The sequence below is a fragment of the Pelobates fuscus genome, chromosome 4 (genome assembly GCF_036172605.1).
Source record: "Pelobates fuscus isolate aPelFus1 chromosome 4, aPelFus1.pri, whole genome shotgun sequence".
NCBI lineage: Eukaryota > Metazoa > Chordata > Amphibia > Anura > Pelobatidae > Pelobates > Pelobates fuscus.
The window spans coordinates 311,456,503-311,483,917 of NC_086320.1; the positions used below are offsets into that span (position 1 = coordinate 311,456,503).

A 27,415-nucleotide genomic window follows, 5' to 3' on the forward strand; every position below is an offset into this window, starting at 1 on the left:
AGGTAAGTGAGGCATGGGGGGAGAGATAGCCTATAGATCAGGGAAGTGAGGCATGGGGGGCAGCCTGTAGATCAGGGAGGTGAGGCATGGGGGGCAGCCTACAGATCAGGGAAGTGAGGGAGGGGGGAGGGGAGAGACAGCCTGTAGATTAGGTAAGTGAGAGATGGGGGTGCAGCATACAGATCAGGTAAATGAGAGATGGGGGATCCACCTACAGATCAAGTAAGTGAGGGATGGGGGGGAGACAGTCTATAGATCTGGTAAGTGAGGGATGGGGGGAGACAGTCTATAGATCAGGTAAGTGAGGGATGGGGGAGACAGTCTATAGATCAGGTAAGTGAGGGATGGGTGAGACAGTCTATAGATCAGGTAAGTGAGGGATGGGGGAGACAGGAAGCCTACAGGAAGGGTCAGCGAGGAGCAGGAAGGTAAAGTAAGAGAAGGAGCAGAAAGGAGAAGGAAAAGAAATGAGCAAGAAGGGACATCAATGAGTAGGAGAAGGAGCACAAAGGAACATAAATTTGCAGGAAGGGTCTACAAGGAGCAGGAAGGGTCAGCAAGGAACTGGAAGGTAAAGCAGCACAAAGGTAAAGTAGAAGGAGAAGAAAGGGTCAGCAAAGAACTGGAAAGGGCAGCAAGGAGCAGGAAGGGTCAGCAATGAGCAGGAAGGGGCAGAAGGAGCGCAAACGTAAAGTAGGAGAAGGAGCAGAAATTAGCAGAAAGGGGCAGCAAGGAGCAGGAAGGGTCTGCAAAGAGCAGGAAGGGGTAGCAAGGAGCAGGAAGGGGCAGCAAGGAGCAGGAAGGGTCTGCAAAGGGCAGGAAGGGTCTCCAAGGGGCAGCAAGGGTCTGCAAGGAGAAGGATGGGTCTGCAAAAAGCAGAAAGGGACAGAAGGAGCACAAAGGTAAAGTAGGAGAAGGAGCAGAAAAGGGTAGCAAGGAGCTTGAAAGGGCAGCAAGGAGCTGGAAATGGCAGCAAGGAGCAGGAAGGGACAGCAAGGAGCTGGAAAGGGCAGGAAGGGACAGAAGGAGCACAAAGGTAAAGTAGAAGGAGCAGAAAGGAGAAGGAACATAAATGAGCAGGAAGGGACATCAAGGAGCAGAAAGGGGCAGCAAGGAACTGGAAGGGACAGCAAGGATCACAAAAGGTAAAGTAGGAGAAGGAGCACAAAGGAACAGAAATGAGCAGGAAGGGTCTGAAAGGTGCAGAAAGGGTCTGCAAGGAGCAGGAAGGGTCAGCATGGAGCTGGAAAGGACAGCAAGGAGCAGAAAGGGTCAGCAATGAGCTGGAAGGAGCAGAAGCAGCACAGACATAAAGTAGGAGAAGGAGCAGAAATTAGCAGGAAAGGGGCAGCAAGGAGCAGGAAGGATCTGCAAAGAGCAGAAAGGGACAGAAGGAGCACAAAGGTAAAGGAGCAGAAAGAATCAGAAGGAGCACGAATGTAAAGTAGGAGAAGTAGAAGAAAAGGGTAACAAGGAGCAGAAAGGGACAGCAAGGAGCACAAAGGTAAAGTAGGAGAAGGAGCAGAAAGGTCTGCAAGGAGCAGAAAGGGATCAGAAAGAGAAAGGAGCAGGAGGGCGCAAAATAAGCAGAAAGTAGCAGAAAGGTAAAGGAACAGAAGGAGCCAAGGAGGAGAGAAGACAGTGTCAGAAGAAAAAGAAGACTGTGTCAAATGAAGGAGAAGAAAAGGAGACTGGAGCAGGAAGGACAAGTAAAGTGAACCCTTCACTTTATTCTGGACACCACATCATAAGGCTTTGGTACCGGGGACTGGCACGGTATACTTTGGACCTTCTCATCTCCCCAGGTAAAAAAAAAATATCAGTGTTAATGTGTTCACTTTTAATTACTGAGTGTCAGGAAGCACAGTGTGCTGCTGGGTAGGGGTGTTGCTGATTGGCTAGAGCGGTCAGCTGGCACTCTAAGCCAATTAGTAGCTCCCCATTCATAAAAAAGTGAAACATTTTTATGAACGGGGAACTAGCGATTGGCTTAGGGTGTCAACTGATCACTCTAGCCAATCAGCGGCACCCATGCCTGATGTCAATCTGCACTTCCTAACACTCTGTTTCAGAAGCCAAATACCACTGAGCGACCTGGAGATCTGGAGCTGGAGGAAGCCTTTGGGGGTAAACCATTTGAGAGTGGTTTAACCCCTTAAAGGAAAGAGAGCACCCAGAGGCTTCCTGGCATCATAGCACTTTCATTTAGATGAAGATGTTATGGTGACCAGATTGTTCCTTTAATTTGCTTAAAGGAACACTATAGTGTCGTCGTCCCACACCCTGGAAATGCTCATGAATCTGTAGTGACATTATAAGCTTCCCATGTTCATCTACCATGTTCTTGCTGGCATACTGGTAATAGCGAACAATCTTGTTTTTATTACTATTTTTGGAATGTAGTATTGTATTCACTGTAAGCACTGCCTTTAACTTATAGAAAAGAGGTCGGGATGGCTTGATCAAAAAAGCCTATATGAAAAAAAATCAAGAAAGAAGAAAAACTAACAAATTAACTGTACCAGTGATGGACTTCAGCATAAATGCAGTGCATGATGCAACCAAGCAGACATTTCTGCTTTTTTGACACATGATAGATTAATTTCAATTGTATATACGTATTTACTGATATTACCTGGGACTTAAATCAGGAGGTCCAAGACTAGTGACAGTTGGCAGGTGAAGCATTAGATTCTTATCCCATTTCCTGCTGCTAAAGTTTGAATCGGTTTCCGACCTTGCCTTTGTAGCATTTGGATTGTAAGATTTTATAGGTGATTTAAATGGAACGGTTCCTGAAAATGGCTTCAAATGAATCCCAAGAGAGCTAGTGTTGCCAGACTTCTTGTATTTCGCAGTTGTGTTCTTAGTACGAATCGGAGAAGGGGATGAAGGATCATTCTCTCCATCATCATCATCATCTTCAACAATTGAAGAGAGTCTTTTATTTATACTCCCGTTTCCCCTGGACTCTGTCTGAAAGAGATAATTGGAGTAATTTAAAATGATACACTCACATAATCAATAATGCTAATAATTATTGACAATAATGAGGTGTATGTTTTAGTTTTTCTAGTAACCTTTATTGCTGATTAATATACTTGCTTCATTTTAGCCATTAGGTTGTTGGCAATCAGACTAAATCCACCAATATAAACAATTCAATTAATTAAAATGTAAAATCAAGTAAAATGTAATTTATTTAGATAACATTGCTGCTCTGTGAAATAAACATAGACTCCTGATCTACTACTTTTTCCCCATCACTCAAGATTATAGTTCATTGATTTAATTTGCTTCAGAGAGTGTCTGAGTTCTACTGGCAAACTATAAAACAAATGTTTTGGTATGATGAAAACAGAAACAATATAGCAACAATTAGATAATAAGAGAATTCATGCCTGTTGCTCCTGTCTTGAAATAAAGCATCTTACTAGAGCAGGGGTGCCCAAAAGGTAGATCCTCAGATGTTGTAGAACTACAATTCCAATGATGCTTTGCATGCTTTTAGAATGCTTTTAGAATGAAAAAGCATCATGGAAGTTGTAGTTTTAAAACATCTGGAGATCTACCTTTTGAGCACCCCTGTTCTAGAGATATTAGTTGCACATGGATTTCTATTTGATCACTTAACATGACCAATATTATCTTTTTGCAAATTAAACAGGATCATACGTAGCATATTAAAAAGGCACTCAGGGGCACTTTAACCACTTCATTGAAGTAGTTTTGATGTCTGGTTCCCTCAATTGCCATTTAGTGGACCATCTGTGATTGGTCTGACACTGAATTGGGAAGTTCCCAGGCATCTGTTTCCTGTGGAAAGTATGGTTTTACTCTAGCCATAACAATCTGTACCAGCAGTGGGTGGCAGTGATAGGCTGATGGTCACTGCCAATCACTGCTTTGTCTAATATAAATAGGAATTAAGCAGAGCAGTGGAGAGAGACTGAGCTGGGGCCACCCCAAGACTCTCTTAACACTGAACAGTCAGACAGCACCAGGTGACTCCAGGCACCATAACCACTTCATTGTACTGAAGTAGTTAGAAGTGTCTAGAGTTTCAATTTAAACCGATAAGATAAGAATCAATAACTGCATGCAAGCTTTCGCATATTAAGAATAAAAATTATCTCCACAAATTCACTTTTTAATCAATAACCCTCTTTGAGTCCTCTTAGAGGAAAACATGTAAATATAGACTGTTATAGGAAAATACATTTTTATTATAAATCAAACTTATTTTTTGTAGAAAGAATAAAATATTTTTAGTCTCTGCAAAAGGTGTAATTAATGTGTTGGTAAATGCTATATTCATTTTTCAGCTAATATTTTTGAAAAGCAAGATTAAGCAATATATTCCACTGTTGACTATTGAGTACATATCTGTTCTAATCTTTACAACATACTTTTTTTTTTCTACAAACACAGAAAGACATTCAATTTTCTTGAATGTCCTGACTGATTTTAATAAACTATTTTGTTTGGTACTGCATTACATTTTCCCCTGGCTGTAAGAAAGAGCAAACAACAAACAAAATAAAACACACACAAAAACAAAATTGCTACTGTGCTTAATAATATCATATTTCTTTTATAGTCTTTTTGCCTTGAAATATACTTAAAAGGACACTCCACTTCCCAAACACGTAAAAATAAAATAATATCGCTGTTTAGCAGACATACCACCATTGAAAACATGCATGCATTTAACATTGTAGTATATCTTAAAACAGCTTGCAAAAGCTGAAGATCTCTTCTCTGAAGCTCTTGCAAGCCACCTTCTCCTAACCAAGTCCAGACTACCTGTGGCTGTCCAATCACAATGCAACTCAATACTTTTCAAGGAAGGTGCCATGTGCAATTGCCTGCCTCTTGAGTTTAGTTCCACTGAGCTAAGCAACCTGGAAATAACAGGACAGGCTGTCTGACAACCAAGAGGGGGTGTAACAAGGTTAATTTATAAAACTGTCATTTTCTATTAAAATCTGCACCTTTTGTAAAATTAAACAAATACGACACTTTCTTAATTTATAAAGCACTTCAGCAAGCACATTCTGTAAAGTTTTATGCTTGAAGAGAATACTATATATACTATATATACATATAACCATCAGATATAAAACCAATTATTTCTTCATCCCCTTATCCTGCAGTTAGTGGAGTAAAGGTAAATACTGAATTTGAAGAAAGCCCCCAATTGCCCTGGTAGCAAGTATGCAATTAGACCCTTGTGAACAGTGCCACAGGAATGGCCATTTCTCTAGCATTGAACACTCTAAGCATTGTGGTTGTAGTGCTAGGAGGCCCTTCCGATGTGTATATATATATACAGTATATATCATATATCCTTTAATGCAACTTATGGATGGGATAGCCTAAAGCCCTAAACCATTAGATAAACTTTTATAACTGAGGAATTTTATTATTTCAATAGTTTTCTTTTTCTATTTCTAAACTTTCTAAACTAAGTCTAGTTGTATAAAAAATGTGTATAGGCATCTGAAATAATCTTGCAGTACTTCTGCATCTCCACACATTTAATTGCCGGGTTAGTCTGTCATTTGACATGGTTTCATGTGATTCTAGTGAACCATCCAAAGAATGTCTATTTTCTTTCGCACTTCTTAATTCATACTACAGTAAACAAAATAAAACTCACTTTGAATAATTAATACATTTATTTATGTATATATACCGTATTTTTCGCTCCATAAGACGCACCTCACCATAAGACGCACCTAGTTTTTAGAGGAAGAAACCCAGAAAAAAAATATTCTGAACAAACTGTCCCATAGTGTTTCTTACTATGGGACAGTTTGTACAGAATATTTTTTTTCTCCCCTGTCCCATAGTGTCCCCCCCTTCCATAGTCTTCTCCTCTCTCCCATAGTCTTCACTCACCCCCTCCCCATAGTCTTCACCCACCCCCTCCCCATAGACTTCATCCACTCCCTCCCCATAGACTTCACCCACCCCCTCCCCATAGACTTCACCCACCCCCTCCCCATAGACTTCACCCACCCCCTCCCCATAGACTTCACCCACCCCCTCCCCATAGACTTCACCCACCCCCTCCCCATAGACTTCATCCCACCCCCTCCCCATAGACTTCACCCACCCCCTCCCCATAGACTTCATCCCCCCCTCCCCATAGACTTCATCCCCCCCCTCCCCATAGACTTCATCCCCCCCCTCCCCATAGACTTCATCCCCCCCCCCCCCATAGACTTCAATCCCCCCTTCCCCATAGACTTCACCCCCCCCTCCCCATAGACTTCATCCCCCCCCTCCCCATAGACTTCATCCCCCCCCTCCCCATAGACTTCATCCCCCCCCTCCCCATAGACTTCATCCCCCCCCTCCCCATAGACTTCATCCCCCCCCTCCCCATATACTTCCATCCCCCCCTCCCCATAGACTTCCATCCCCCCCCTCCCCATAGACTTCCACCCCCCCTCCCCATAGACTTCCACCCCCCCCCTCCCATAGACTTCCATCCCCACCCCTCCCCATAGACTTCCATCCCCCCCCCCCATAGACTTCCACCCCCCCCTCCCATAGACTTCCATCCCCACCCCTCCCCATAGACTTCCATCCCCCCCCTCCCCATAGACTTCCACCCCCCCCTCCCCATAGACTTCCATCCCCCCCTCCCCATAGACTTCCATCCCCCCCCTCCCCATAGACTTCCATCCCCCTCCCTCCCCATAGACTTCCATCCCCCTCCCTCCCCATAGACTTCCATCCCCCTCCCTCCCCATAGACTTCCATCCCCCTCCCTCCCCATAGACTTCATCCCCCTCCCTCCCCATAGACTTCATCCCCCTCCCTCCCCATAGACTTCATCCCCCTCCCTCCCCATAGACTTCATCCCCCTCCCTCCCCATAGACTTTATCCCCCTCCCTCCCCATAGACTTTATCCCCCTCCCTCCCCATAGACTTCATCCCCCTCCCTCCCCATAGACTTCATCCCCCTCCCTCCCCATAGACTTCATCCCCCTCCCTCCCCATAGACTTCATCCCCCTCCCTCCCCATAGACTTCATCCCCCTCCCTCCCCATAGACTTCATCCCCCTCCCTCCCCATAGACTTCATCCCCCTCCCATACTGTCCCCCTCCCCTTGTCCTATAATTACTTACCTGTCTTGCAGCGTTGGCCGGCAGCACAGGGCGCACCGCGGTAGTGGAACTTGAATTTCATGTTCCGGTTTCCGGCGGGACTGAAAGGAAGTGCGCACTCAGCTTGTGCGCACTTCCTTTCAGTCCCGCCGGAAACCGGAACATGAAATTCAAGTTCCACTACCGCGGTGCGCCCTGTGCTGCCGGCCAACGCTGCAAGACAGGTAAGTAAAGCATCATATTCGCTCCATAAGACGCACAGACATTTCCCCTCACTTTTGAGAGGAAAAAAAGTGCGTCTTATGGAGCGAAAAATACGGTATATATATATATATATATATATAAAAAAAAACTTATAATATAGAATCTTTTTTTTAATATATAATAATTACATCTACATTAATTATAAATCATTCCGATCACTGGGAAAATTTACCAGTTGATTTCATGGTATACTTATTTTCCAAAGCATTGTAAAGTTTCCTATTGTTAAAGTTGTTGGTAAAGTTAATGGTGCATGCATCAGAGTTTCAACATAAAAATAATCAACCATTTTTCATCTACTTTTATTAATAGAACGATGATGTAATAAACTTAAGCTTGTTCTCAAATAACAGGTACCCTAGGCACAATTCTGCTATCTTCAGGATTACAATACTATTTTTCCTCTGTAGGAAGATTCTGCTATTTTATTTATAAAAATCTTATTTATTCAAGATTTACATACCATGATTTTATCCATTAATCTATCTCCAAAACTGGATGAGATTGTTAAGAACATTTTTGGAATAAGATGGTCACCATCTTTTATATTTCTTTAGTATATTTTCTAGAAACAAATTACTTATGTTTATTGACCAGGTGAAGACATATTGACATGATAAAGTACTCCTCTGTATCTAACTGTCTCACAGGTTTTATTTTGTAATATCTCTGTAAACTCTCAAAGTACAATTTTCCAATCTTTGTTATCTCTAAGTAGTTTTTGAATCAGACATGTGTCAAAATGATCATAAACTTAGAGCATAAGATTCCTATTCACTGTGTCCTGATGAGAGAGAACTTGGGTGAATAATAAAAGCTGTTCACTACCAACTGAATGAGTGGTTGATAAAATGTAAAATTTTTGATTTTTAAAGCTGCTAGGGAAATCTTGAATTTGTCTATTGCCATATAACAATTTGTGCAAGTGTTAATAATATTAGTTTTTGTTTGTTGTATTTTTGTTTAAATTATTTATTTTCTTGGATTATATTCTTCTACAATGTGGGGAAAGTTTAAAATTGACTGGTTGTCACTAGAAATAAATGTAAGTTACGAAAATGGTCAGTTGTGTAAATTATTACTGTGTATCAATAGTTTATACCATATAATTAAAATAGTATTAACATGTGAAATACAATGCAAAATCTAGGGTATTATAGACTTTCGTCAACAGCATTAATGACAGTAAGTAGCAGTTTGCTGAAATGTAGATGGTGTGAAATCTGTTTTTTTTAATTAATTGCCTAACTGATGGATAGAGTGTGTCAAAATTACAAAAACTGCAAATGAATGCCTTGAAAGTAGTGATGTCCCGAACTGTTCGCCAGGAACCGTTCGCCGGCGAACATAGCTTGTTCGTGGTGAACGCGGCGGGCGAACATATGTGATGGTCGGTCCGCCCCCTATTCGTCATGGAGGTGGGAGGGTCTGGGAGGGAGGGTCTGCTGCTGATTGGCTGGAATGTGTCTGCTGACTGTGAGGTACAGGGTCAAAGTTTACTCAATGATGACGAATAGGGGGCGGACCGACCATCGCATATGTTCGCCCACGGCATTCGCCACGAACAAGCTATGCTCGCCAGCGAACGGTTCCTGGCGAACAGTTAGGGACATCACTACTTGAAAGAAATCTTGAGGAAAAATTAACAAGTCGTCACGAAAATATTAACTACAATTTGATAAAGAGATATATAAGTACAATAAGAAAAAATATATATATTGTTCCTCAGCTTCTCAGCTAATCTTGAAGGCAGATAAAATAATTGGTCTCCTTATTGCTCTCTCCTATTTCCTAAAGTTTAGGGGAAAAAAACAGTTTTCATCAAGACATTAAAATAACCATCAAATATAAAACCAATAATTTCTTCATCACCTTATCTTGCAAGTAGTTGGGTAAAGGTAAATAATGAGGGAGAAGAAATAACCTAATTACCCTGGTAGCAGGTATGCTGTTAGACCCTTGTAAACAGTGCCAGAGGAATGCCCAGTCCTCTAGCATTTAAAGAAACACTCCAAGCACTATTGCAGTTATGGTGTTGGTGTGCTGTGGTGTCCTCCCCATGTAAAAAGTTAAACTGTTGGTAACAATTTACATTCTTATCTGAGGTCCACTGGGTCATATCCCCGGCCTCTCATTACAACTAGAAACTCTCCTTTCTGAGCTGAGCCTGGTTGTGCAGGTACTAACTCTTTGACCTTAGCCAATCACTAGATGTTCTCAGTCAATCAGTTGGCCCGGTAGGGCCATACAGGAAGTGAAAGAAGCCTGATGGGCCCTTGGTGAGAAGTCACTACTCACATTGGGGGTGGGGGGGCAAAGGCACTCATTGCATCAACCACTACAGTATACTGTAGTCAGGGCTTGAGTCCTGCAGGAACGCATGGGAACGGCGTTCCTGCACTTTTTCCAAAGCAGGAATGCCGTTCCCGCTAGTGATTCTGCAGGACCGGCCCAGGGGGCGCAATGTCGCTGTGCTGCCTCATTTCTCCCAGTCCCCAGCATAGTGCCGCCCACAATACACTGTCTGCTGTCAAGATGCAGGAGATGTGCCTGCTCACACTACTCTCCCCCGCGGTAGTTTACTGAGGAGTGAAGCCTGCAGTGGGCGGGGCGTTTTACTTTATTTCCTGTCAGACCCTGCTAGAAGATTACCGAGCAGGGAGAGGTTAGATCATCTCTTTTCTGCTGCTTACACCACCAACGGTAAGCAGCCATGTTTTATTTTTTTCATTAAATCATTTTATATGTAGCACAGAGCTCCATAGAGCTAAATCTTATCGTTTATGTGGAGCTCTGTGTTTTATTGGTCCAACAGTGCCACCTCACTTCTATTCCTCTTATGCTTCCTCTCCCCTAAACACTAACAGCCATCCCTCTCTCACCCCTATCACTAGCAGCCATCCCCTTCTCCCATCACTAGCAGCCATCCCTCACTCACCCCTATCACTAGCAGCCATCCCCTTCTCCCAATCACTAGCAGTCATCCCTCACTCACCCCTATCACTAGCAGCCATCCCCTTCTCCCCATCACTAGCATACATCCCTCACTCACCCCTATCACTAGCAGCCACCCCCTTCTCCCCATCACTAGCAGCCATCCCTCACTCACCCCTATCACTATCAGCCATTCTCCTCTGCCCTATTACCAGCAGCCATCCCCTTCTCCTCCCATCACTAGCAGCCACCCCTCTCTCACCCCTATCACTAGCAGCAATCCTCCTCTCTCTGTTACTAACAGCTATCATCCTCTCTCCCTCCCATCACTTGCAGCCATTCCTTATCTCTCTCCCCTCACTATCAGCCATTCCTTATCTCCCTCCCATCACTAGCAGCCATTCCTTATCTCCCTCCCATCACTAGCAGCCATCCCTTATCTCCCTCCCATCACTAGCAGCCATCCCTTATCCCCCTATCACTAGCAGCCATCCCTCTCCTCCTCTCATCACTAGCAGTATATGTCTGTTTATGTATGTCTCTGTATGCCTTTCGTCTGTTTGTCTCTGTATGACTGTGTGTAAATCTCTGTATGACTGTGTCCGTATGTCTCTGTATAACTGTGTCTCTATGCCTTGTTCTGTATGTCACTGTATGACAGTAGTTTGCCACTGTATGACTGTGTCTTCATGTCTCTGTATGAATGTGTCTTCATGTCTTTGTATTACTGTCTGCGTGTCTCTGTATGACCGTCTGTGTGTCCCTATATGACCGGTTGCCTGTATGTCTGTGTATTACTGTCTGTGTGTCTGTGCATGACTGGTTGCTTATATGACTGTGTTTGTTTGTGTTCCTTTTATGACTATGTGTCTGTATGGTTGTGCCTTTGTGCATGTATGTATTTGTACCTGTATATCTATGTCTGTATGGTTTGGGAGGAAAAAGCCAGGCAAAGGGGCTTGTGGTGGGAGAAAGAGACACAGAAAGTGGTGGGGCAAAGAAAGAGACACACAAAGGGGCTGGGGGGAATAAAGTGACTCAAAAGGGCTGTGAGGAGAAAAGAGATACACAAAAGGGGATGATGAGAAAGTAAGAGAAACACAAAGGTTGTGGTAGGAAGAAAGAGATATACAAAGGGCCTGGAGAGGGAACACAGAGTGTGCTGGGCCCCCCTGTGCAGCGGCTGGCTCTCTCCACCATACCACCGGACCACCAGGTGATCTCCCCCCTCCCTGGCAAGGTAAGAAGCAGGGAAGGGGGAATAAAAAAATATGAACACATAAATTAAAAAAAAAAATGCTTCCCCCCTATCATCCAGCAAACACACACACGCACACACACACACATCATCCAGCACGCGCACACACACATCATCCAGCACATACACACACACATCATCCAACACACGCAAACATCATTCAGCACACACACATCATTCAACACACACACATCATTCAGCACACAAACACACATCTTCCAGCACACAAACACACATCTTCCAGCACACACACACACATCATCCCGCACACACACACATCTTCCAGCACACACACACTGCATTCATTACACACAATCTGCACTTACTACAAACACACTACATGCATTAAACACACTCTGCACTCACTACACACACTGCATTCAATATACACACTCTGCACTCACTACAAACACACTACATTCACTATACACACTCTGCACTCACTACATTCACTATACACACTCTGCATTAATTATGCACACTCTGCACTCACTACAAACACACTACATTCACTACACACACTGCATTCATTCTACACACTCTGCATTCACTACACACACTGCGTTAATTATACACACTCTGCACTCATTACAATCACACTACATTCACTACACACACTGCATTCATTATACACACTTTGCACTAACTACAAACACACTGCATTCACTATACACACTCTGCACTCATTACAAACACACTACATTTATTATACACACTGCACTCACTACAAACACACTACATTCATTATACACACTCTGCACTCACTACAAACACACTACATTCATTATACACACTATGCACTCCCTGCATTCACTATACACACTTGGCATTCATTATGCACACTCTGCACTCACTACAAACACACTACATTCATTATACACCATCTGCACTCACTACATTAACTATACACACTCGGCATTCATTATGCACACTCTGCACTCACTACAAACACACTACATTCACTACACACACTGCATTCAATATACACACTCTGCACTCATTACAAACATACTACATTCACTATACACACTCTGCACTCACTACATTCACTATACACACTCTGCACTCACTACAAACACACTACATTCACTACACACACTGCATTCATTATACACACTTTGCACTAACTACAAACACACTACATTGACTATACACACTCTGCACTCACTACAAACACACTACATTTATTATACACACTGCACTCACTACAAACACACTACATTCATTATACACACTGCAGTCACTACACACACACTACATTCATTATACACACTGCACTCACTACACATTACATGTATTATACACACTGCACTCAATACAAACACACTACATTCATTATACACCCTCTGCACTCACTACAAACACACTACATTCATTATACACAATCTGCACTCACTACAAACACACTACACATTATACACACACTGCACTATATGCATAGGAGTGTAAATTATTTATTTATTTATTTGTGGGGGGGAGGAGGGGGTGCGGGAATCTTGGGTGAGTTCCCGCACTTTTTCCCCTAGGACTTGACCCCTGACTGTAGTCGTTATGGTGCTTGGAAAGTTTCCTTATTACAGTGCCAATCGAATTGTCATTAACTTGACCAATAACCACAGTTAAACATTATTTGGCTCTATTTGCAATAACTAAATGATTCACACACATTTAAGATTATCTAAGTCAAAATTTGTGGAGAATTGACAAGAGATTGCAAGTTTAATGTCAAAATTGTAGAAGTGACAACATTCTCCAACACTTCTTATTTCCAACTTTGTAAATCTGCCGTAAAATTTGCCCTTGCATTGTCAGTTTGCCAAAATTCGTCATTCTTAAGAACCTATATATTTCATAATTTCCTCTGCTAGTTCTTTTAAGTTCATCTAACCCTGAAAACCCATAAAAATAATTGTGCTAGATAAACTGCTGCATTGTATAGTTCTTCAATGTATACACAGTTAGAAAACAAAATACAACATAAAGAATGCATTACTGTTTATTAATAGTCTAACTAGTTACCCTACCCATTCACTATATTACATTAAAGACAAGGAACTAAAGATTTAACTTCCATTTAGAAAAAAAATGGGGAAAAAAGATACATGAAAGAAAAAGTGAAAATTAAAATAATTTAGTAGAGCAAAGATTGGCATTCAGTGATCTGGAAAGTTGGGCTGCCAACGTGATAATATCTCAAGGAAAAAAAAGTATATTCATATCAAAAACGTTGATAAAAAATACATTTTCTGTTAAATTTTAGTTTAAAAGGGAAAACTTGATTGCCTTCAATAGCTTTCAAGTCAGTAAATTCTCATCAATAAAATTCTTGCTATCAGTTCCACATTAGTGAGTTTTTCAATAGGTCTAGTGAGCAAAATTATCCATGAATCCAGCATGTCTGACTGTCTACTAACTGTGTGAGTGTGTGTAACTGTCTGCTTGTAACTGTGCGTGTGTGACTGTCAGCCTGCAACTGAATGTGTGTCTGTCTGCCTGTAACTGAGTGTGTCTGACTGTCTTCTTGTAACTGTGTGTGTGTGACTGTTTGCCTGTAACTATGTTTCACAGTATTATGTGACATACTTAGTCTGCCCCTCTTTAATGCAAGGGATGCAGTATAGCACCTCTGGCCTGCACTTCTGCTGACTGCAGACCATAAGTAGCTGTCTTCCGAGCTCGCGCCAATCAGAGCATTGCTGTGGATTACCAGAGGAAAGCTCTGGCACTGTAAATGCCTGAGCCAACGAGACAGTTACTCATAGTTGTCACCCGGTGAAGGGGCAGACCAAATTCCCAGAACACTGGACCTCCAGAGACCAGCAATACCCTCTCACTGCAAGGTAACAACAGGGAAGGGGGGATGAATATTTGTTTTTAAATCATTATTAATTTAATAAATCCCCTATACAAACACTACACCTAGGACATGGATGAAGATGTATGAGTGGGGAGGACAGGGGGGCGCCGTGAAGAATTTTCACACAGGGCACCTTATAGCCTATGGCCAGCCCTGTATGTGATGCTACACAACCTCTCCTGATTAGAAGGAATGATTTCCTATAAAGAGCTTAAATGGAGCAAACTACCAACAGAGCAGATTCTTAAAAGTTTGATATTTATAAATAACACACATGAACACACTTCCTAATCTAATCTTCATAGTGAAGTTCTTCATCAATATTTTCATTCCAATGAGTTGCACAGGAAAATAACGTGGAGGTGGAAAATTTAAGAGGGGCTTGATACATATGTGCCATAGACTATTTTGAAGATGAGCCCTGTAGACACATTAAATCAAACCAAAGTCATTTTCTTTGTGCAGCCAAGACTAATTGGGGTTGAAAGATGTAAAAAATGTATTTGTAGAAATTGGAAAAAGTATTTGACAGTCAATGTTGTCTTTTCTAAAGATTTAAGTGAGCCATGTGAGAAGAAAAGTCTCTGACTTCAGAGAAGTTTGATCAAAATGTAGAAAAAAATAGTACATGCTCAGGGAAATGTCAAGATTTTGGTAATAGATGCATTGGAGACACATCAATTAGAAAAGGGAGAGCAATTTAAGACTCTCATTGAGAATTAATCTTGACATCTAAGTAATTGGTTTACCTTAGATGTCAATTTGACAGCTGATCTAGATAAACGAGTTATTTACTTCATCATATTGGCTTTATAGAACGAATAGGTGTGGAAGGGAAGTAGCATGTTTACTAAGAGTTAGAATAACATTATCAGTTTACACTACTATCTGTGGATTATGCTATAATATCATGAATGCTGTGGTGTATTCTAAACTCTGGTCAAAGTTTTCTATGGAGTACAAATAATAAGGCAGAGAGTCGGCAGCCTTATTGAGTGCTATTATACATTTTAAAATCTGCTAGGCGGCGTCCTAGATATAGAAATTTGAGCAATAAATCTATACTAGATAATTGCTAAAACATTTTGGAATATTGGAAAAAAAGTCAAATGCTCTAACACCAGTCTGATGAAAAACCAAGTCAGTCTGTTAGTAGCCTTTTTGACATCAAAGGACTTCAACTGTAGTATTGAAATGTCCCTGTGCCATTTATAATAGCTATTTGTGAATCCATCCATAAGTGCTTGAAACAGTGACTTCAAGTGTAGTATTGAAATGCCCCTGTGCCATTTATAATAGCTATTTGTGAATCCATCCAGGCCAGGTGTCTTGTTAGATTTTTTGATCTCATCTTCTATTTCTTCTTCTAGAATGGGAATTTTAAACATGTCTTTTTGATGATCCATAAGACTTCATATGTGCATGGAATGAAGGAAATGTTTCATACCATTCACATTTTACTTGGGTCCATGATTGGTTTATCCAAAGCCATCGATAACTAGGTAGTGATTGAGTTCCAAAAGGCATCATGTTTCTGACACTTCTTCCATTGGAGACAGTATGTGATCAGGGCCGGCCTTAGGCGGGTGCGAGCTGTGCAGCTGCAGAGGGCGCCATGGAGCAGGGGGCGCCATGTGGCTAACACAGCTCACACATGGTGGGTGACAGCTGTGCCTGGGGAGCTAAAGCAGGTACCTAGCTGGAGGATTTCCTTATTCTCCATCCTGCACTATGAAAGAAAAAAGCATGGCACCGGGGACGGGACGTACCAACCGGCAGGGGAAGGACTTGTTGCGTAGCAGAGGCATTGCTAAAATGGCATTTGAAGCGAGTTAAAAGCTTCCAGACGTCCCTGGTAACTGCTGCACAGGAAGGGGGAAGCAGGAAGGAGTCCCTGTTTCCCCAACAACTAGGCTACAGGAGCTGCACTGCCTCCACTTCTCCCTTCCAGCCCAAAATGGAAAGTGGTAACTGTGTGTGTGTGTGTGTGTGTGTGTGACTGTGTGCCTGTGTGTGTGACTTTAACTGTGTGTGTGACTGTGGCTGTTGAAAAGAGTTATTATTTGGGGGGAGGGGAAAACCAAATTCCTCTTTTATAAGCAAGCAAGTTACATGAGTTGGAATGCAGTTTATATATCATATCATTTTAGAGTTACATTTTTAGGGTCAGCAATCAGCATGGTATTTTATTTTAATTTTGTAATATCATTGTTTAGTGAGCTTTAGCTGTGCTATCAATCAGGACACTTTTACATTTGGAATGTGTTGCCTAAAAATCATCACATTTTGCTTCATGGGAGAGAATAATGATTTTTTCGGGTTTCTTAATTCCATGCAAAGCAACAATTCCCAGTATAGATTATCTTGATTGCCTGAATTCAGTGTGAGGTATAGAAATTCAGAAGTGCTTTAAATACTCAATTACATCCAAATTCTTAACTGGAAAATATTTTTTTGTTTGCCTATTTGTTGACTGTTAACCGAATAGGACAACCATTGTAAGCTATAAATAAATAAAATAAAGCAGAGGTCATGAGGATCATCTAATGACTAACAGGGGACAAGGCAGTTTACTCTTCTCCCCTGACAATTTTTAAAAATGAGAATAGTTTAAAAATATGGCAGACCCTTAGACAGCCACCAAAGCAGTGAACCTCTTTGGTCATGATACTCTCTCCTTTCCTTATGTATGATGGGTTAAATAAAAAAGTATGTGAGGGTTCATTGACCTCTATGTACCATCAGTTTCAAGAGAAAAGAACCCTCCATTTCCATTATCGCTTCTTAACTTCCTCTGAGTTGATTGATTTTAAGTATGTGGATATGCAACTTCATATTTTTCATTGATTATCTGATGTTGTTCAATAATGGGTTGATTTGATAAAGTCACGGATCACTGAATCAACGAGGGAGCAAACATCACCAGGGTAAACCCATCTTCCCTCAGAAAAGTGATTTTATTTACATACAGTGGGAAGAGTTAGGATCTTAAAAGATGAGTCTAAAGATGTTTGCAACATATATGATGAAAAAACAGGAACAATGTGACAAAACAATCTAATAATGTACTGTACCTGTGACAAAGTAGACTTGCATGAGAGTCTTGACATTCTCTAAAATAACAAAAAAAGACAAGTAACTTAATATCTTTATGCACAAGAAGTAGAGGAATATGTTAAGTTTTTATTGTTTTAATGAAACACTTATTAGGGCTAATGTTCTATGGTGTGTAAATCAGAGTTACCACCCATGGAGAAAGTTTTTCTAAAGTGGTCTGAATCAATTTGTGGGTACTTTAAGTACTTCATTATAATAATTTAGCTTTTTTAATTGGCAGTAAATTCTTCAGCTACGTACAATAAAAGATAATTGCAAACAAAACTGACATTCAGTGAGACATTAAATTAAAGCCTACACATAACGAATGGCTAGATACATAGAGGGACAGAATGAAATGAACGCTCTGCTCTTGTGATGGACAGTCTTATAATATGTTCTTCAGATTCCACCACGACACCAGGATTCCTTAATAACTCTACTGTAGCACAGACTTTCTTATCAGCGGCTCAATTATTCTCATTGAGGCACATGGCATATAAGGTATCTTGAAATCCAGGTCTTGGGGAAAGTAGTCTAATGGAACATAATTTGGCACGTAGCATTTGATGAATATGCAAATCCTTTATTTTATAAGGGATTCAAATGTAAGAATTATTACTTTTAAAGCATACATTGGGTTGCGCACTGTAGTGGTTATAGCACCAGGAGTCCCCTGACGCCCCCCCCATTATAAGTAGTGAAACAGTTTTAGAACAGTTTGAACTTACCTGTCATGTACCATGTGCCATTATCGGCTCAACTAAATCAGCCAGAGATTGGAAGCCCATGCAGTTAGATGATAGCGTTAGCTGATCACTCTCATCTAGTGAGCTGAGCCCTGTATGATCAGAGTTAGCTTAGACAGAGAATTTGGCTCGTATAGTGGAGTCTGAAAGTAGAGCTTGGCAGACGCAAGGGAAAAAGTCACGCTGCTCTAAAATGAATTGACTACTTACAAGAAGCGGTGATGCATCATGGCACTCCTGGCAATGTAGTTGTTATCATACTTGGAGTTTTCTTTTAAGAAATATGAATTGCACGTATAAAGACATTTAGCCTTGAATAAAAAAATCTGTAGGGTGTTTAACTGAATCCTATGCACAACAGCTAGTGGGTTATTAAGAACATAACAGAAAATAAAGCTAAAGAATAGTACGTCTATCCAGTGGACCTTTCCATTTTATTGTTGTTGAGACAATATACTAGGTAAGAGTGTGAACAAGCTTATATAATGCAGCAACTACATTTTATTATTGATTTAATTAATCAGCAGGGTATTAAACATTGTATGTTCTTCGGAATCTTCGGAATCTTCGGAATCTCTATTTAGCTTTATTCAGTGGAATAGCATATTCTACTACAATTTAAGATGTTATTGCCTGGGTGGAGATTATGTCTGATTAAGGATGTTATATGTCCTCACAAGGCTAAAGATGTAATAAGTAGTAAGAGAGCATGATTGTTCAGATGGCATATGATTTCACTTGGTAACAAGACATTTCTACTGAGTTGCTGATTAAGAACACTGAATACATCCGGGGTGGGACCTGACTGCCAAGCTGCATTGCCACATGACACACGAGCTTCTTCAGAATTTTTAGATATAAGAGAGTTAATATATTCTTAACTAATTTCTTTCCAAGTTGCTGTAGATACACATATGCTGCCTCCTGTTACTTCCTGACACCCTGGAGTGCCCTGGAGTGAGTGCTTAGCCTGAGATCGGAGCTTATGCAGCCTAGGCGGGGGAAGGGGCCGATCCCTTACCACAATCCAACTTAACCTATTCACTTATCTGGCAATGGAGTGTGTTTCAGCATTCCATGTCCCCCACTCTTTGGACCAGTGGGGGCCATCCTGTTCTCTACTACAGAAGCTGAAGAGAACATCAGTGTGGACCTACTTGAGTCCAATTGTGTTGTGCAAGATGGCTACAAGGCAATGCAGAGTGGAGCCAAGTCAGCTCTTGGAGGATATCCTTGTTAGATTTGATATGTGAAACATTTTGAGCACGGATGCACCAACATGTGAATCAGAAGGTACTGGAGAGCTGGTTCACAGAAACAGCTGAGATTAGGTCCTTCAGGATGCCTCGCAGAACCGCTATTCCTCAATGTTTATTACTGTGGAACAGGTGTGGTAAACGTTCAGGAGAATGGCTTTTTAATGGAAGTCCTTGCTAGTTATTTAGTTGAAGGAGACCTGTGAATCTGATATTACAGAGTTCCGTGAGAAATCATCTCAGGGCTCGTGTCATGGATCTCTATTCTAACAAATGTTGATATTGTCAGGTACCCTATATGGGACCATGAAGAACTTTCTATTTGATTTAGCTGTATGTTCCCACTCAATTATTATATGATATAATTATAATAATATAACTAATGTAAACAAATTAAAACAACATAAATTTACACATATATGTCATGTTAAATATCCACTGACTAGGGTGCAGTAGAGGCTGGGTTTACTTACCTGAAACAGTCCCTTGTGCGCTCTGCCATCTTCTTCTTGATTACTGCATCTCCATGCATGAGAGTACAACATAGAGGTCTGTGGAGGATTTATGAGACCTTGGAAGCCACTACAGATCATGTCTCATGATGAGCGAGATGATGTCTGAATCATACAGCTGTTATTTGTTTCAGTTTTAAATGCTGCACACACAGAGTTTAAGCACTTTGCATCCGGAGGTGTAACTTTTGTTAATGTAAGGTTAATGTAAGCTTTATTGCTGCCGGAAGTACAGTGAGGGGAAAAAGTATTTGATCCCCTGCTGATTTTGAACGTTTGCCCACTGACAATGATCAGTCTATAATTTTATTGGTAGGTGTATTTTAACAGTGAGAGACAGAAAAAAAATAATCCAAAAAATGCATGTCAAATAAATTATAAGGTGATTTGCATGTCAATGAGGGAAATAAGTATTTGATCCCCTATCAATCAGCAAGATTTCTGGATCCCAGGTGTCTTTAATACAGGTAACAAGCTGAGATTAGGAGCACTCTCTTAAAAGGAGTGCTCCTAATCTCACCTCGTTACCTGTATAAAAGACACCTGTCCACAGAAGCAATCAATCAGATTCCAAACTCTCCACTGTGGCCAAGACCAAAGAGGTGTCCAAGGATTTCAGGGACAAGATTGTAGACCTACACAAGGCTGGAATGGGCTACAAGACCATCGCCAAGCAGCTTGGTGAGAAGGCGACAACAATTGGTGCGATTATTTGCAAATAGAAGAAACACAAAATAACTGTCAATCTCCATGGTTTGGTGCTCCATGCAAGATCTCACCTTGTGGAGTTTCAATGATCATGAGAGCAGTGAGGACAGCACAGAACTACACTAGAGGATCTTGTTATTGATCTTAAGGCAGCTGGGACAATAGTCACCAAGAAAACAATTGGTAACACACTATGCCGGGAAGGACTGAAATCCTGCAGCGCCCGCAAGGTCCCTCTGCTCAAGAAAGCACATGTACAGGCCCGTCTGAAGTTTGCCAGTGAACATCTGAATGATTCAGAGGAGAACTGGGTGAAAGTGTTGTGTTCAGATGACACCAAAATTGAGCTCTTTGGCATCAACTCAACTCGCCGGGTTTGGAGGAGGAGGAATGCTTCCTATGACCCCAAGAACACCATCCCCACCATCAAACATGGAGGTGGAAACATTATGCTTTGGGGGTGTTTTTCTGCTAATGGGACAGGACAACTGCACCGCATAAAAGGGACGATGGACAGGGCCATGTACCATCAAATCTTGGGTGAGAACCTCCTTCGCTCAGCCAGAGCATTGAAAATTGGTCGTGGATGGGTATTCCAGCATGAAAATGACCCAAAACACACAGCGAAGGCAACAAAGGAGTAGTTTAAGAGGAAGCACATTAAGGTCCTGGAGTGGCCTAGCCAGTCTCCAGACCTTATCAGCCTCAAAACCTTAATAACTTGGAGAGGATCTGCAAAGAGGAGTGGGACAAAATCCCTCCTGATGGCCAACTACAAGAAACATCTGACCTCTATTATTGCGAACAGGGGTTTTGCCACCAAGTAAAAATATGTACAAAGGATTAGCGCTCATATACTAGACTTTACAGAGATAAATATAGGGCAGCACACCTGAAAAATAGGGCTCCCTCACCGGCCCTATAGAGTAGACAAAGCAAAAAAAGGTGGAGGGGGAGGTGGCGCCACAGGTGAAAAAAAAACAGATTATAAACTATACAAGCATACATACAAGACACTATGCAAGAGAATACATATAAGATACAAAAAACAAAAATAGTTTGAAATATAGATAAGTCCAAAAGAGTCTATTCCTGATAAATACAGCAAAAAGTCCAAATAAAACCTTGTATAAAAATTAAATCACAATTTTGTCAGGGGAAGTATTCCTCAGTAAGGTATGGGCATGGGATATTCAGGAGATCCATATGAAAAAAATAAAAAGACAGCAAATAATGGTGCATTATATCCCAACAGGTACTAAGTGCTAGTTTGTAAGAGGTTTAAATGGTCCTGCTCACGTTTTCCAGAGCTATAAGACCAGCTCTAGTGTGGATGGCATACAATGGTACAATCCCCACTTTTTGTATATGGGAAGTTTTGTAGTTGATGAATATCTTGTTGGTATAAGAACCATATGAAATATAAAATAAACAATAATAGTGCTTATTGTATAAAAGTCAGAGGTGAAATAATAAAATACCAAGTGGTTACTCATATTTTATTGAGCAGGCAGACTGCTCAATTGATAAATCTTGAGTGGTATAATCCCCACCAAGGATTCTTGGAGTAAATTTATCACTAGAAAAATAAAAACTCTGGTGCCAGGTAAAAATAAATAAAAGTAAAAATAAATAAAAGAGTAAAATGGCTGACTCACAAGTTGAAAGTGGCCAAAATACCTTTTCTCCCTTTAGTGTTTCTCAAGTGGATAAAAAAGCCCTTTTTACTCTTTTATTTTTATTTAAACATCTAGTTTTGCCATCAAGTACTAAGTCGAAGGGGTCAAATACTTATTTCACTCATTGACTTACAAATCAATTTACAACTTTTTTGACATGCGTTTTTCTTTGTTATGCTGTCTCTTACTGTTTAACCCCTTAAGGACACATGACATGTGTGACATGTCATGATTCCCTTTTATTCCAGAAGTTTGGTCCTTAAGGGGTTAAATGCACCTACCATTAGAATGGTAGACTGATCCTTTCTTTGTCAGTGGGTAAACATTTAAAATCAGCAGGGGGTCAAATCATTTTTCCCTCACTGTATAACCTGTGATAGAGAGTTCTGGACTGGTTAATGTTAAATCTATGCATATTGGGTGTCTGTCGTCCTCCCCACTTATGAGACATTCTTCCCCATGCCGTAGGGGAGTGTAACGTCAACGGAGGAGGATCAGGCTGCAGGGAGAACTGGGACCTGGTGCGTAATTATTTCTTTAAAAAAATATTACAAATCCTTTAAACCAAGTACCCTGGAGTTTATTGTCTAGATGTCAGTTTATTGAGTTTATTGTCTAGATGTCAGAGATGTTGCCAGAGAGACTTTTAATGTGGCAATTCCCTAGCAATTTCTTTTCTCCTGCTATACGTTGAGAAATAAAAATACAAATAATAATAAAAAAATACTGCTAAATAATTCTATTATTATTCTAGGCAGGCTATAAAATATGCACAATATAACCACATGTTGCACTCCACCATGGAAAAAATGTAGAGAACAGGAATAATTCTAAAGCAGGCATTACTCATCTTTGCATAAATGTTTTGTGGTTTCTAAACCTGCAACTTGATGGATGTTTGCTCTAATGATTGCAAGGCTTTACAGCTTTATGTTCTGTGAACGTGCCACATATGCAGGTTTTAGACTCACAGAACCTGCCTTATCCTGACCTATTTTCCTGGATAATCTCCTGTGCAAATTACAGTCACTTGGGAGCTTACTTGCTGGGCAGTGTTTAAAGTGAGGGATCACTTTCATATGTCTCCTTAAGACCTCTTGAATGGTATACTGACAGAAAGACATGGAATTTGATGTCATATGCCAGTGTTATCTGCCATTAGAATATTAGCTGGACTACAAAAATCATGCGTCAGTTATCTGTACTAGTAAGAGATATGTATATATATACAGGGAGTGCAGAATTATTAGGCAAATGAGTATTTTGACCACATCATCCTCTTTATGCATGTTGTCTTACTCCAAGCTGTATAGGGTCGAAAGCCTACTACCAATTAAGCATATTAGGTGATGTGCATCTCTGTAATGAGAAGGGGTGTGGTCTAATGACATCAACACCCTATATCAGGTGTGCATAATTATTAGGCAACTTCCTTTCCTTTGGCAAAATGGGTCAAAAGAAGGACTCGACAGGCTCAGAAAAGTCAAAAATAGTGAGATATCTTGCAGAGGGATGCAGCACTCTTAAAATTGCAAAGCTTCTGAAGCGTGATCATCGAACAATCAAGCGTTTCATTCAAAATAGTCAACAGGGTCGCAAGAAGCGTGTGGAGAAACCAAGGCGCAAAATAACTGCCCATTAACTGAGAAAAGTCAAGCGTGCAGCTGCCAAGATGCCACTTGCCACCAGTTTGGCCATATTTCAGAGCTGCAACATCACTGGAGTGCCCAAAAGCACAAGGTGCAATACTCAGAGACATGGCCAAGGTAAGAAAGGCTGAAAGACGACCACCACTGAACAAGACACACAAGCTGAAACGTCAAGACTGGGCCAAGAAATATCTCAAGACTGAGAGGTTTTATGGACTGATGAAATGAGAGTGAGTCTTGATGGGTCAGATGGATGGGCCCGTGGCTGGATTGGTAAAGGGCAGAGAGCTCCAGTCCGACTCAGACGCCAGCAAGGTGGAGGTGGAGTACTGGTTTGGGCTGGTATCATCAAAGATGAGCTTGTGGGGCCTTTTCGGGTTGAGCATGGAGTCAAGCTCAACTTCCAGTCCTACTGCCAGTTTCTGGAAGACACCTTCTTCAAGCAGTGGTACAGGAAGAAGTCTGCATCCTTCAAGAAAAACATGATTTTCCTGCAGGACAATGCTCCATCACACGCGTCCAAGTACTCCACAGCGTGGCTGGCAAGAAAGGGTATAAAATAAGAAAATCTAATGACATGGCCTCCTTGTTCACCTGATCTGAACCCCATTGAGAACCTGTGGTCCATCATCAAATGTGAGATTTACAAGGAGGGAAAACAGTACACCTCTCTGAACAGTGTCTGGGAGGCTGTGGTTGCTGCTGCACACAATGTTGATGGTGAACAGATCAAAACACTGACAGAATCCATGGATGGCAGGCTTTTGAGTGTCCTTGCAAAGAAAGGTGGCTATATTGGTCACTGATTTGTTTTTGTTATGTTTTTGAATGTCAGAAATATATATTTGTGAATGTTGAGATGTTATATTGGTTTCACTGGTAAAAATAAATAATTGAAATGGGTATATATTTGTTTTTTGTTAAGTTGCCTAATAATTATGCACAGTAATAGTCACCTGCACACACAGATATCCCCCTAAAATAGCTATAACTAAAAACAAACTAAAAACTACTTCCAAAAATATTCAGCTTTGATATTAATGAGTTTTTTGGGTTCATTCATGGTTGTTGTTCAATAATAAAATTAATCCTCAAAAATACAACTTGCCTAATAATTCTGCACTCCCTGTATATATATATAATCGTTCTCAACATTATCAGTAATTTGTCATGGCCACCCACACAAAACAGGAAAAGGGTTGTGCAAGAGAGAAGAAGAAAAAAGTAATGGAAATAAGAAAAATTTAAAAATGGTTTTGAACGAATGAAAACTCTTGGGTCAGAAGATAGAAGATAGAGAGTATGTTGATTGTTTGGAGAGAGTATTAGGGAAAAATATTTGACAACTAAAGTTAAATACAATAGGATAGAAGATAAATCTGAATTGTAAGAGAACTCAGACAAAAATATGTGGCCTCTGTTTGCTTGATTTTACCATAATTAAAGAGCACTATAGGTACCAACATCACTTCATCACAATGGGTGCAATGGTTCTATTCTTTTAGGCCCCCTAGTGTAAAACATTGCTGTTTTCTAGATATAACTTTGTTTCTATTACTGTCACTAAAGCGTGTGTCCGCTGAATACCCAAGGCCGACTCAGCTATTCAATCAAATTCTGCTCATATAGAACAATTGAATGGTGCAGCACTGAAACTTGCTATGCACAAGCCAGTGGCGTACACACAACCCATGGGGCCCCGGTGCGAAAACTGATCCGTGGGCCCCCCCGCCCGCGCGCTTACGCTGCGCGGGCAGGGGCCGCAACACATGGCGGCGGGCACCGGGTCGCAGGGCTGCGACCTGTGTGACCGCGGTATGTACGCCAGTGCATGCATAAACACATACACTTTAAGGACCACTACAGACACCCAGATCACATCAGCTCAATGAAGTGGTCTGGGTGCCAGGTCTCTAGTTTTAACCCTGCAGCTGAAAACATAGCCGTTTCAGAGAAACGGCTATGTTTCACTGAGGGTTAATCCAGCCTCTAGTGGCTGTCTCATTGACAGCCGCTAGAGGATTTTCTGCGATTCTCACTGTGAAAATCACAGTGAGAAGACGCTGAACGTCCATAGGAAAGCATTGAATAATGCTTTCCTATGGGCGGTTTGAATGCGCGCGTGGCTCTTGCCACGCATGCGTATTCGGAGCTGAGAGGCGGAGAGATTCCCAGTGCCAAGGGAGTCCGGCGCTGGAGAAAGGTAAGTGCTTAAGACACACACACACAGAATCTCATGAACAGACGCACACATTTACTGACAGACACACACTCAGTGACAGACATACATACACACTCACTAACAGATGCACACAAACATACTCAGTAACAGACACACACACTAACACACACACTCTAACACACACACACACACTCACACACACACACTCTAAGACTAACACACACACGCTAACACACACTCACACACACTAACATACACTCACACTCACACACTAACATACACTCACACACACTGACACACTCACTAACACACACTCACACACTAACATACACTCACACACACTAACATACACTCACACACACTAACATACACTCACACACACTAACATACACTCACACTCACAAACACACACTAACATACACTCACACACACTAACTCACACTCACACACTAACACACACTCACACACTCACACACACTAACATACACTCACACACACTAACACACTCACACACACTAACACACTCACACACACTAACATACACTCGCTAACACTAACATACACTCACACTCAAAAACACACACTAACATACACTCACTAACACTAACATACACTCACAAACACACACTCACTAACATACACTCACACTCTAACACACACTCACTAACACTAACATACACTCACACTCACACCCACTCACTAACACTAACACACTCTAACACACACTCACACTCTAACACATACTCACTAACACTAACATACACTCACACTCACAAACACACACTCACACTCTAACACACACTCACTAACACTAACATACACTCACAAACACTAACATACACTCACAAACACACACTAACATACACTCACACTCTAACACACACTCACTAACACTCACACTCACAAACACATTTTTTTTTAAATCCCCCCAGCCTCCTTACCTGTGGGAGAGCTGAGGGGATTCCCTGGGGTCCAGTGGTGCTGCTGGGCTCCTGGGGGGCCGGTCACCCGGTGGGCAGGCAGGCTGGCGGGCGCACGAGGGAGCACTGTCTCCTGAGTGCTTCCTCTTCAGCTCCCTCGCGCGCCGCGTACTGATGCCGGAGCCGGAAGATGACGTCATCTTCCGGCTCCGGTATCAGTGCGGTGCG

At 41.5% G+C, this 27,415-nt stretch overlaps 1 protein-coding gene across 1 annotated transcript in view; it reads right to left on the minus strand.

Moving 5' to 3' along the window:
* KCNH8 (potassium voltage-gated channel subfamily H member 8) overlaps positions 1 to 27,415 on the minus strand; it is a 461,858-nt gene that overhangs the window by 13,289 nt on the left and 421,154 nt on the right. The window contains exons 12-13 of the mRNA XM_063452300.1: positions 17,511 to 17,549; positions 2,636 to 2,976 (exon numbers count right to left, since the gene is read on the minus strand). Coding sequence (XP_063308370.1) covers positions 2,636 to 2,976; positions 17,511 to 17,549 — 380 coding nt within the window. The remainder of the gene's footprint in view (positions 1 to 2,635; positions 2,977 to 17,510; positions 17,550 to 27,415) is intronic.